Consider the following 12,452-nt stretch of genomic DNA (forward strand, 5'->3'; position numbering starts at 1 on the left):
CAGGCTCATAGCCAGAGGAGCCTGATGTGGGGCTCGATCCCACAATGCCGGGATCACGCCCTGAGCCGAAGGCAGACGCTTAACCGCTGTTCCACCCAGGCGCCCCTGAAAGCATCTTCTACTTTCAAGTGAGGGTCTTTAGAAAGTTGCATGGAAACCTGTATGATTTCTAGATTCAAATACAGCCTTCCACTGGATTCCTCATAGGCTTGCATGGTCCTTTATTACAAATTTTCGCTTATATTTGGTAATTAGAGTTTGGACTTTAATAATAGCTTGATAGTCTACAAACCAAATTAATCTTGGGGCACCTGTGGGGCTCAGTCAGTTAAGTGTCTTCCTTTGGCTCAGGTTATGCTCTCAGGGTCCTGGGATCAAGTTCTGTGTTGGGCTCCCTGCTTGGTGGGGAGTCTGCTTGTCCCTCTCTTTCTGCCCACCCCCTCTGGCTCATGCTCTCTCTCTCTCTCACACTCCCTCTCAAATAAGTAAATAAAATCTTCAAAAGAAAACACAAATTAATCTCAAAAAATATTTTTTTCCTCTTACCCGAGGATTTCCTAACACGGCAATCCCAAATGTTAGTTTTCTCTTCTGTCCACTGCTTAATTGTTTAGTTATAACATCTTGAACGTTTTGTATGTCCAATTCCATTATAACTCTTTTTACATATTGAAAAAAAATCTACATAATACAAAATATTTTAATCAGTTCTTCTAATAATTAGGAGAAATCTATTCTAAAAGAACTTCATCAGTTAAGCTTTATTCATTAAAAAATAAAATAATAGTTAAACAAAAATATGGTCAAGAGCAAAGTAAATTATTTTCAAAGGCATTAGCTCTAATATGTTCACCTACCTCTTCTTCCACTTCCTCCGACTGAATCCCTTTTATTTCAGCAAATAGCCTGAGGTTTTCTCTCACAGTAAGAAAGTCAAATTGAATATTGAATTGTGGACAAAATCCAGTGTTCCTTCTCATTTCTTCCACATTAGTTATTTCAGAGAGTTGAGTATTATAAATAGTGACTGATAATGTAAACGGAAATTTTAAAGTATTCAATACCAGGATAGTCACTCTAGGAAGAGTGGTAAGGTAGGATATTAGTTGAAGAAACTTCACATTTCATAATTGCGTAATTCATACATTGAGAAATTCAGATTATTCTTAATATAAATATCAGGGTCCACATCGATGCAAAGTAGGCACGGAATGACAATAGCAGAGTGGAGATAAAGCTTTCTCATGAGTTTATATAAATATGAAATAAATATTTCCTATTCTAAATTCCTCAACTGTGTAAAAAGCCTGCTTTAGTGAAGGGTTTTTGTTTTACACAATCTGATTGAGGAACCTGCTTTATCAGCCAACTTGCTTCTAAAATTATTTTCTTACCTTCCATAGAACCACACAACCCACTCAGAATGTGTAGCAGTGTCAATTACCAGCTCGGCTGTGTCCCAGTATTGCAGTGACCTGTCCCCCATATATGTCAAGAAATATGCTTGTGTTAGAATAAAATGTGAAAATTTGGATTATTTTCAGATGGAACGGACATTACAAAAGTTTTTAAGAGTCAAAAGTATCTCAGAGCTTCATTTATTGGTATTCTAGTATGTCTCCTCTAAAATTATATGTTTAATTGTGTCTATTTATGAAAGACAAAACCTTAATTTCTCTGGAGAAACTGGATCAAGCCTGAGAATATAAACTTCTACCTTCCTCCCTCAAATCCTTCAAATGTCAAAGAATATATTAATTCAATGTTAAAGAACAGAGCAAAGGCTACCAGGAATAAAGCAGAGTGAGCAGAGTATTTGCTCCCTGGGCCAAGGAAAGCAGTGTGACTGAAGAAACAGTCTCCCAGAGGCTCGCAGAGCTGAGACAGAAGGGCCAGGGATAGAGGCAAAGGGGTATGTATTCCATATTTGGAGGGAGGGAGAATGAGTTAAGGAGAGGATGGTAAAGTTTCCCCTGGCACTGGTCAATCCTCTATTTTGTATCACAAAAGTTTGGGCACGGTCTCTAGACGGGTCTGTGGGACCCAGGACATGTCACAGGCATTTTTCTATATGAGTGGTTAGGACTTGATAATTTTTTTCTTGAATATTTGAAACGTTATCTAACTCCTTGGAGAAATAATAGGGTCCCATTAGCGCCCTAGAAAATTCAAGAGATCCTCTGAAGATAGATAACACGTGGAATTATATTGTCAGAGAATCGAAAACAAGACAAACCGTAGCCCAAAACAGGTGATGAGAAGTCCTATAAAAGTAAGAACGATTCCAGCGATACTGCAAGCTCAGTTTGACAAATCCAAGTCAAAGATTATAAATCAGCAAATGCAGTACAATCCTATTTTAAAAAAATGTTATATATGTGTAAATATATTATCGATGACTATCCCTCAGAGTGGAAATGTGGGCTTTTTAAAATTTTTATTTTTATCTAGACTCATTCTCTAATTTGCCACCATGGTAGTTTGTATCTTCAGGAAACAAAAGGAATTTTTTTTTAAATTAAAAACATCAGAACAATGAAGTCTTTCTCTTTACCTTGCAAAGCTTCTACTTTTTCAGGTTTTCCATTATATTCTTTTGTAACATTTCTGATTCTGAAAAAAAAAGATTAAGCAACTTTGAGGTGAGTACTTTTTCTAATAACACAGATTATGTTAACCACCAGTACTACAGTCTGTGATTGATCCTGAACCTCACCAGGTAGGGTGTCACCCTCATAACGGGATCCAAGGAGAGCAGTGGTAAAAGCTCACACCACCTGCAAAGAGATTTGCACACACCTGCTCATACCTTTATCAAACTTGGCATTTCGCGTATTCCAGCTGTTTCTCTCGGTTGGCAAATGAAGGGAGAGCTACCATTGAAAGGACAGAAAGAAAGAATAGGAGAGCGGGAAGGGAGGAAGGGGGAGAGGCTTTCCCTCAGTCCTGCACCCCTCTCTGGCTATTATTTAATTGTTCTTCTCCTCCACAGGCAAATTTATCAAAATACAGTCTCTCTACTCTCTGCTTCCAATTTTTTAAAGATTTTTTTTCTTTCTCTCTCTTTCTTTCTTTCTTTCTTTCTTTCTTTCTTTCTTTCTTTCTTTCTTTCTTTGAGAAAGAGAGAGTACGAGCAGGGGAGGGGGACAGAGGGAGAAGCAGACTTCCCACTGAGCAGGGAAGCCTAAAGACACGGGGCCAATCCCAGGATCCCGGGATCATGACCTGAGCCAAAGGCAGCCGCTCAACTAAATGAGCTACCCAGGTGCCCTTATGTTTCTATTTCTTTATCTCACATTTATTCCCAGCCTAAGACAACACAGCTTCTGACCCAACAACTCCACTGAAACTATCCTCAGCAAAGACACCGATGACACTCTACAGAATCCAACGGACATTGACACTTTCTAGTCACTGTTTAATAGATATTGTATTAAACTGCTGCTAGCTCCTTTCTTCTTGCAAGGCTTTATTTCCTGGGCTTCTGCCCTCTTGGTTTCCATAACCTTCTCCTACTATTCCACTCAGCATACTTTATGGATTCCTTAAACTGGATGCCACACTTAACCAACTATTTTTCTGATTCACAAATCTTTGCCATATAATATTGCCCACTCTCATTGCTTCAACTCTCACTTAGATTCTAATGATTCCCAAATTTGTGTCTTTAGGCCTTTCTTCAAAGTCTCAAATGCACATATTCAGCTTTTTGCTCTGCATCTGCACATAAATACCACACAGGGCGTATTATTTTTCCCTCTAAACCAGTCCTGCTTCTGTTCTCTCAATTGGTGTTTTCAGCATCCACCCAGGAATGCCAACTAAATGCCTAAGAAACATCCTTGATTCTTTCTTATCTCTCTCTCACCTTATCCTGTGGTCCACAAAATTACTATCATTTAACCTTATGGATTTATGCATTTAATGCTATGAAATCTCTTTGAATTTATCCCTTCATCACTTGTCTATGACCTTCTAGTCCAGATTCCTATCATCTCTCACCTCAATCTCTGAACCTGATGGTGTTTTCCTTTTCCATCAACCTAGCCCTCATCTCCTGCAATGCAGAGAACATACCAGGAACTACACTTCCCAAAAATCCTTCTCTATATTGGACTTGAGGAGAACTTGGGCTAGATCTGGAAAGCAGAAGTGAAAAAAGGCCATTTTTCTCTGAAGGTCATGGGGGCAGACGACACATGGGCAGACTCTAGGTTTATAGCAGCTTCTCAGACTTCTTGACAAGCCCTGCTTTGCTGCTGGAGATTAAGAAACCCGGTGGGAACTTTCCCACAGAATCCCAGCAAATTTAGTGAGACCGACCCACTTCCACGCATCTGGATAAGGTCCTCAGTGGCTGTTTCCCTGACTTTCTGGCTACAACTTTCTTGACCCACCCTCTTCCATTCTTAGTACTTATGAATTACTAAGTCCCATACCAAATCCCTTCACTTATACAATATTTCCAGCAACTCACTTCTCCTGACCAAACCCAGACTGACACAACCTTTGGAACGTTTCCCACTTCTCCAGTTGTGTCTCCTTCAACTCTATTCCAGAAAGCCGTCCAAGTGATCTGCCAAAGATCTGGCTGTCTAATCTGACTCCCTAAAACCACTTGGTGATTCCCCATACTATACAGGACAGCCTGTCCTTCTTGGCAAACAAAACCTATGTGATCTGATTTGGCCCATAGCTCTTAATATTTACTTCTCCCTCTTCTAGCCTTGTACTTTAAGCTCAGATATGTCAGCTTCTTCTCATTCTTTAGACACACACACACATTGTTTCTTTCTGTGCTGTTGGTGACACTGCACTCCCTGTTTGGAAGAACCTTCACATGCCCCATCATAATTTATGTGACCTTTTCCTTCCATAAGACTCACGTCAAGAGTTATCTCCTTCTGACCACTCTTAGGCTGGGTTGGATGATCGTTCTCTATGTTTGGTTATTCTTGCATCCATCTCTACCACTCTTTTTACTAATTATCTATTTAAGTGCCTGATTCCCCCTCAGGCTCAGCCTGTCCTGAGCTTAAAGACTGTCATTCATCTTTTAATCCTAGTTCTGGCAGAGGGCTTAATGAATGATGAATAAATGTAACTAATTTGCCCACGGAAACAGTTTTGTCCAGAATGGTCTAAGGAGCTGGTCTGAGGCACCTCGGGCTATCAAGCATAAAAAGAGGGGCTGTCAAGGTAGAGGACAGAGTGTGCAGGCTTAGAAAGGCTAGAACTGTTATATGTACACCTGGGGGTACACTCATTTCATGTTAAAGTATTAACAGCAAATTGGATCTAAGACCACTGAATAGGATGACTGGTGCTATCCACTTGGGAGAACTGAATGACCACACAACCATACCCATCTTCACTGCCCACTAGATGAATAAGAGTCAGGGTTGAGGTTCTGGGCATTTATGGAACCATGTTGCTAAAAGGTGAGCTTTGGGCCTAATGTGATTTAGTCCTGATTTAGCTTGTTAATTTAACTAAATTTTCTGGTGTCAACATAGTTACTGTAAGTTAATGGTAAAGAACAGGATAAACGGAAATAGCTATATAAGTTTTTACATAGGAGTTACAGCTTGAAAAATTACTAGAAATGGTGGAATTTAAGAAGTTCCAGAGAGGGTTTTCTCTCTGATCTTTCCATGTCAGGTGATAGTTTTTTCCTTTCTCTGTTGTCTCCCTGCTCATTTCCCCTTCTCCCAGATACTTTTGCCAATCACCTTTGACCTAACTGTTTCAAAATAAGTGATCTGATACAAGAATATCTGATTGAATTTATCTGGGGTAGTCCTAAGAGCAACCAGTTACTGAATGCTTATTATGGGCCAGGCACTATTCTAAAAGCTTTGTGCATAGTGGCTCATTTACTTTTCACAACAAACTTATTACCAGTGTCATGCCCATTTTTAAGATACAGAAACTGAGATACAGGCAAGTAATTTAGCTGGGATTACACAGTTAACGAGCAGTTAAGCCAGGATTCAAACCAGGTGGTTTAAATCCATGAAGCACATTGTAATCACTATGTTCCATTTTGTCTTCAGAATACACTTTCAAAAAAATAACTTCACATAAATGGAATGTCATTTAGGAGTTTTTCTCAATAATCTCCTTCAATAAAATAAGCAAACACCTAGAGAAGCATGCACTAAATTATGATGAAATTAAGAATTAGGCAGTCATTGTCTGTTCATCTTCCTGGTTTCCCTTGAAAACTTTTACTAATGCTTTTCTCTACATTATTTCTTATTTCTAAGATATTAAATATGCCCTTTCAATCAACCACACCCATATGGATAAAGATAACTAACATTTATCCAGTTCCTGTTACCTAACAGGCATATTTAATTATCTCACTGATTCTTCAAATTCCTCAAAAAGGCACTGTACTGTTGAGTTATATCACACATTTCTTAGAAAGGAAAAAAATGAAGTTTAGAGATCTCACATGGTTGAGCAAAAATTACCAAGCTACTAAATTACAGAGAAATCTTTTGACTTCAAAACTTTAATCCATACACCCCCTAAAGGCAGATAATCTACACGTGTCTATTTTACATACTATATGTGTTACATACATATCATACCATGTGTGTGTGTATTAGAAGAGAATGCACAGAGGAGATTATAAATGGTGGGGATAGAAAGTAGAAGAGGAAAGGACAAGAAAATGAATAGAGTTACTGAATTTTGCTGCTGACAATATCAACATACTTACTTTTAAAATGATGAAGGAACATTTAGAATGATGGCAGAAATACCTGAAAGAAAGGAACTTTCAAAAAACACATCATCTATAACATCTGACCTGTGGTTGGCCCTGTTGTACCTTAGTTTATTAAACTTTCACCTGTAAGTGCACACAATTTGTTAGTTACCTTATAGCTTCTTTCCCATGGAATTCTGGAGGCACTAGTTCAAAAGAGTCATCAGAGGAATGCTCATGATTTCTTTTGTCCTCAAAAACTTTATAATGTGTCTTGACGTTGGGACCAAAATGAAGACTTTAGGAAAAACAATGGTGAATGTCAGCGGCCGTCTTCACCTGATCAATCAAGACACAGTTAGATACGGAATCAATCATCTATATCAGTGAAGAATGGCATCTGTCCTAGTGTAGCTTGATACCAATTTTTTTCTATTTTTTTCTATATTTCTATTTTCAATTAATGATTTATTTTTCCAGTTTTATTCAGAAATAATTGACCTCTATAACTGTATATGTTTAAGGCACAATGGTTTGATTTACATATATTGTAAAATGATTACTATGATAGGTTCAGCTAACATCTATCATCTCAATAGATACAATAAAATGAAAAGAATAAAAAGAAAAAAATGTTCTCGTTGTAATAAGAACTCTAAGGATTTAGGTTCTTAACAACTTTCCCATGTATCACACAGCGGTGCTGACTACAGTCCTTATTTTGTACATGACATCTCTAGGACATATTTACAACTGGAAGTTTGTACCTTTTTTTTTTTTTTAAGATTTTATTTATTTATTCGACAGAGATAGCCAGCAAAAGAGGGAACACAAGCAGGGGGAGTGGGAGAGGAAGAAGCAGGCTCCCAGCGGAGCAGGGAGCCTGATGTGGGACTCAATCCCAGAACTCTGGGATCATGCCCTGGGCCAAAGGCAGATGCTTAACAACTGAGCCACCCAGGCGCCCCTAGAAGTTTGTACCTTTTGACATCCTTCCTCCAAATCCTGCTGTAAGTCTGATCTCTTTTTTTTTTTTTTTTACAAGCTTGGTTTGGTTTTTAGTTTCTGGGTTTTATTGGGGTTTTTTTTAGATTTCACATATAAGTGAGATCATACAGTATTTGTCTTTCTCTGTTGGTATCAATTTTGAATTTAAATTATTAAGTTGGATGGGGCGCCTGGGTGGCTCAGTCTTTAAGCGTCTGCCTTCGGCTCAGGCGTGATCCTGGTGTTCCAGGATTGAGCCCCACGTCAGGCTCCCTGCTCCACTGGGAGCCTGCTTCTTCCTGTCCCACTCCCCCTGCTTGTGTTCCCTCTCTCGCTGGCTGTCTCTCTCTCTCTGTGTCGAATGAATAAATAAAATCTTAAAAAAAAAAAAAGGTGGAGAATTACATTTACAATGTTAGAAGTAAAGTATTATAAAGATTTTAAAGTTAAGACAGTGTTTTGGCCTTTGATGAATTCCCAGCTCTGCTTCACTAAAAAAAAAAAAAAAAAAAAAAAAAAAGTTTATCAAAGAAGATAAAGTGGTATCTCTTGGAAATCATACCAAACATCAAGAACTTCCTCATTCTCAGGATTTCTAGCCACTTGGATACTTAAAAAGAGAAGTTATGCAAGCTGATTCCTGCCATAGTAGATGAAGAAATAAATATTATTTTGATAATATAGAAAAACAAATGTTGAAAATAATGAGCATATCAGTCATTATAAATCAAAAGTCAACATTTTCAAAGCCCTAAGAATAAAACAAAAGCAGAAAAAATAGTTATTAAGAACAGAAAGGTAGACAAAAGGCTGGATACACATTGGCATATAGAAAAAGGAAAGAAAGGAAGAAACTTAAAATTAAGGGATCGGAAGTGGAAGGATAGGAAATATTAAAAACCCATTAGGAAAATGAAATAAATATAAATCAAATTGTTTCTGGCATATCTTCATTTGTTTTATTTTATGTAGATTTTTTCAATCAGATAGATAGATAATCCTTAAAGTTTTGAATGGCCTCATGAAATTATACAAGGATTTTCATCAAGGTAGTTCATATCACTCCAAGGTCAAATGGGTTGTATGTAATACTGATTAAAAATTGTTTGATATTTAAATGGACTTACAGTTTAATGGTAAGAAAGGAAAACAGAGCAATAATTAATAGGAAGTTCAGTTGTGGATCTAAAAAACCAAAGTAAATAAAATGAGATGACATTTTAATGATGTCTCCCCAAAATGTGAATTTATTAGTGAAAAGAGGAAGAAACTTAATAGATTTTTCAGAGACTATAGAGTAATTTAAACAACACAGAATCTTCTCCTGTAATGTCACATGACAAGCTATTACCATAGGCTAATATAAGGGGATAAACTTGAGCAAGTACCACCCCAAAAGAAGAGCAAAAGAGGAAGAGATACAACAACATATAACTTCTAGAAGGATGAAAACAGAAAATGTTGGAGGCGTATAGAAAAATATATGGAAAATGTATAGCTAGAAATTGAGTGTCTTCGACAAGAGAAATGAAAAGGATCATGTATTATGGTTCTAGAGATATAATGTGGGAGAGCAGAAATGCTCAAGAATGAAAATATGTAGAAACATCCCAAGCTGAACTAGCCAGAAAAGGAAATTACACTTTTCTGGCTGAAAAAGCAAAGGAAAATTTTTAAAAGAGAGAGAAATTAAAATTGAAAACTAAATTCATTTTATGCATAGCATTTACAGCATTTAAAAAATGTCAAAAATTGAATGAATTTTGGATACTTCTCTTTTGCTGCTACTGACCTAGTTAAGACACATTTTCTCTACCCCCTAGTAACCAAAACCAGAAACCAAAGCCACCCTCATCCCCTCCCTTTCTCACTTCCTCCATCTAACATATAACTAACCACCAAGTCAGATTGTTCTATCTCCTAAGTATCTCCTGTGTCTGTCCTCCCTTCTATATTACACTGGTCCTCATGTTGGTCCCCTCCCCCCTCTCTAACACAGATTATGATATCCACCTGCTTTGAGCCCATCCACCAAACAGCTGTCAAAGTGACCTTCCTAAAACACAAATCTCATCAGTGAAAGGTCCTACATAGATTATATCAATCTGTCTTATTTCCTGCACCAATGGTTCTAAGGTTCTTAGATTTCTTGGATGAATAATATTTTTTTAATGAATACAGTGTGTTCTTTAAGGACAATTAAAAAAAACCCTCCTATTGTAAAAGAGAGAAAATATTTTCACAACAAAAGTATAAATATTTAAAGGCTATAATCTCACAATATGAAAGACAACTTCCAACGAAAGAATTAAGGTATATAAGAAGTTTCATATTGTTTTTCTCATTTCAACAAAAACAAGAGAAGACGTTGTCAGGGATAACCACCAATACTGGAACTGACTAGAGGAGAGAATCCCAAATTCTGCATGTGATCTGTGGAGTTGGCAAGAGCAGACACCTACAAAGGAACTCATTGGAGGTGAACCTCAGCATCATTGGGATTTTTACATGCTATATTGCCCTGTGCGTAGCTGTGCACAGATGTGTATTTGGAAAAAAATCTCCCCTTGTAATTTCTTGTTAGCTGGTTATGAATTCCTACACTAGAACCACATTTGGCACCCAAACTATGCACTAGCTCTACCTAATAACTTTTCATTTCCTGACACTACAGCTGTTTTCCATTGCTGGGCACATGTTATTCCTTTTGACCATAAAATTTTTTGTGCACTCTTGTCCGTCAGGTAAACTTTCTTATCCTTTAAATGCAGCTGAAGTTCTTTCCTCCCACCAACTGGAGGTCTTACACTATCATAGAACTTTGTGGTATCCTCTCCTATCACACTTCCTACACTATATTTAATTAATGCTAACTATGAAAGCCTTGAAGACAGAGACTGTTGACCCACATAAACTTAATCAGCAGTTATGTATTAAATAGGTACATAGATGAAATCTGATATCTAATTAGTACCAGTTTTATGGGAAATTTTGGTTCAGAAAAAGAATTATGGGGGCGCCTGGGTGGCACAGCAGTTAAGCGTCTGCCTTCAGCTCAGGGCGTGATCCCGGCATTATGGGATCGAGCCCCACATCGGGCTCCTCCGCTATGAGCCTGCTTCATCCTCTCCCACTCCCCCTGCTTGTGTTCCCTCTCTCGCTGGCTGTCTCTCTCTCTGTCGAATAAATAAATAAAATCTTAAAAAAAAAAGAATTATGAAAGTAAAAACATTTAAATATAACCTACTGTAAAAATGTGGATTTGAAAGATGTTTATAAAAATTAAAGAATACATATTGTACCCAAGAAAGGGGAAGTGAGATTGAATCAGATTTGTGGGAAAAAGGAAAAAAACACACAAACCCAAGGAGGAAGAGAAGGAGGGGTAGTAGGAGAAGAAGGAAAAGAAGAAATAGATTTCTTATTTGAAGCTGAGGGGAAAAAAGAGGACATTCTTGTATTCCTTCATCAAATATTTATTAGAGTTTTTTTGCACCAGGTGGTCTCTAGATGGAAAAACACATTGTTTATCCTGAAGAGAGTTAAAATAAGAAGACAAATATATGCATTTATGTAAGTTACCAGGAATTTGTTGAGGACCTACTATGTGACAAAGACTACTCTAGATGCTTGGAGATATCAGTGTAATAAAACACAAGCATCTCTTCCTCATGGGACTTACATTCTAGAGACAAAATACAGGACATAAACAATAAATATAATGAATATTGAATTCAGTGGGGAAAAAAACCCAAAAGGGGAGTATTAAGTCAGTTTCAAAGTTACCATCCAAATTCTGCTAACTTCGTTTTTGGACCAGACATATAACCTCTCCAGACCACTGCTTTGGCATCTCTAAGATGTGAGGCTTGTACTAAATGCTGAACTAAATACTCATTGGTACAATTTTCTGATTATGTGAATACATAGAAACAGAAAAAAATTGAATTCCATTCTCCCAGAAATAAATATTACTCATTGTGCCTTCCCATAGTAGAGGGTGGGGGTTAGGGAAGTTATTTGAAAAGTAAGCTAATTATGAACAGGTAGAGAACTTAGTAAGAAAGAGTAGGTATTTACCTATTAAAGTACGAATCAAATTTTAGATGGAAGTATGAGAAAAAAATTTTAATGTAGAAAAAAACCAAAATTTTAGGACAGGACAAATAGGTAGTATGGTACAGAGTTGTGACGGGGGAAAATTACCTTTGGAGCGTTAACTATGCCTTCCTTCAGTCCCAAGAAAGAGTTTCAATTTTATCTACTAGGCTCTGGGGCCTGATGGGCTACAAACAAACTGACCTGATTTTTATACAAAGGGTTATAAACAATGGGCAAAAGAGAAAATAAGAAAATCCAAAAGGAAAAAGATGATGAGAAAGTGGAGAAGATCCTAGCCCCAGTTTAGCGGGGGACGCATTTAAGGGTTCAGCAAAAAGGAATTTTTAAGACCTTTGCTATGTGTATGAACAAGGGAGTGAGTGCATACACCAGGACATCAGATCTGGGATTTGAATTTCCATGTTGCAGGTTTGAGATGCCAGTAAAATTTTCTGATCATTAGACACTAGAGTGCTGATTCTTGTCTGTGACCTGCACCAAGGCACACGTGTTAACTTCGTTTCAGAGATTACATGTATTATATACTATTTTTCATTCAAAGAAGAAATTTCATTTAATTTTAAGAAGTTGTTTATTCACAAGAATAATTCTGCAAAATAATTTTGAAGGCAATTTTTTAAGTGCA

The 12,452-nt window shown here is 37.3% G+C and overlaps 1 protein-coding gene across 1 annotated transcript in view; it reads right to left on the minus strand.

Moving 5' to 3' along the window:
* Positions 1 to 12,452, minus strand: part of ABCA10 (ATP binding cassette subfamily A member 10) — a 59,907-nt gene that overhangs the window by 29,479 nt on the left and 17,976 nt on the right. The window contains 7 exon segments of the mRNA XM_034640714.1: positions 543 to 681; positions 858 to 1,032; positions 1,394 to 1,439; positions 1,442 to 1,503; positions 2,527 to 2,613; positions 6,891 to 6,992; positions 6,994 to 7,057. Of these exon segments, the coding sequence (XP_034496605.1) occupies positions 543 to 681; positions 858 to 1,032; positions 1,394 to 1,439; positions 1,442 to 1,503; positions 2,527 to 2,613; positions 6,891 to 6,992; positions 6,994 to 7,057 (675 nt within the window).

The sequence above is a fragment of the Ailuropoda melanoleuca genome, chromosome 13 (genome assembly GCF_002007445.2).
Source record: "Ailuropoda melanoleuca isolate Jingjing chromosome 13, ASM200744v2, whole genome shotgun sequence".
NCBI classification, from domain to species: Eukaryota; Metazoa; Chordata; class Mammalia; order Carnivora; family Ursidae; genus Ailuropoda; species Ailuropoda melanoleuca.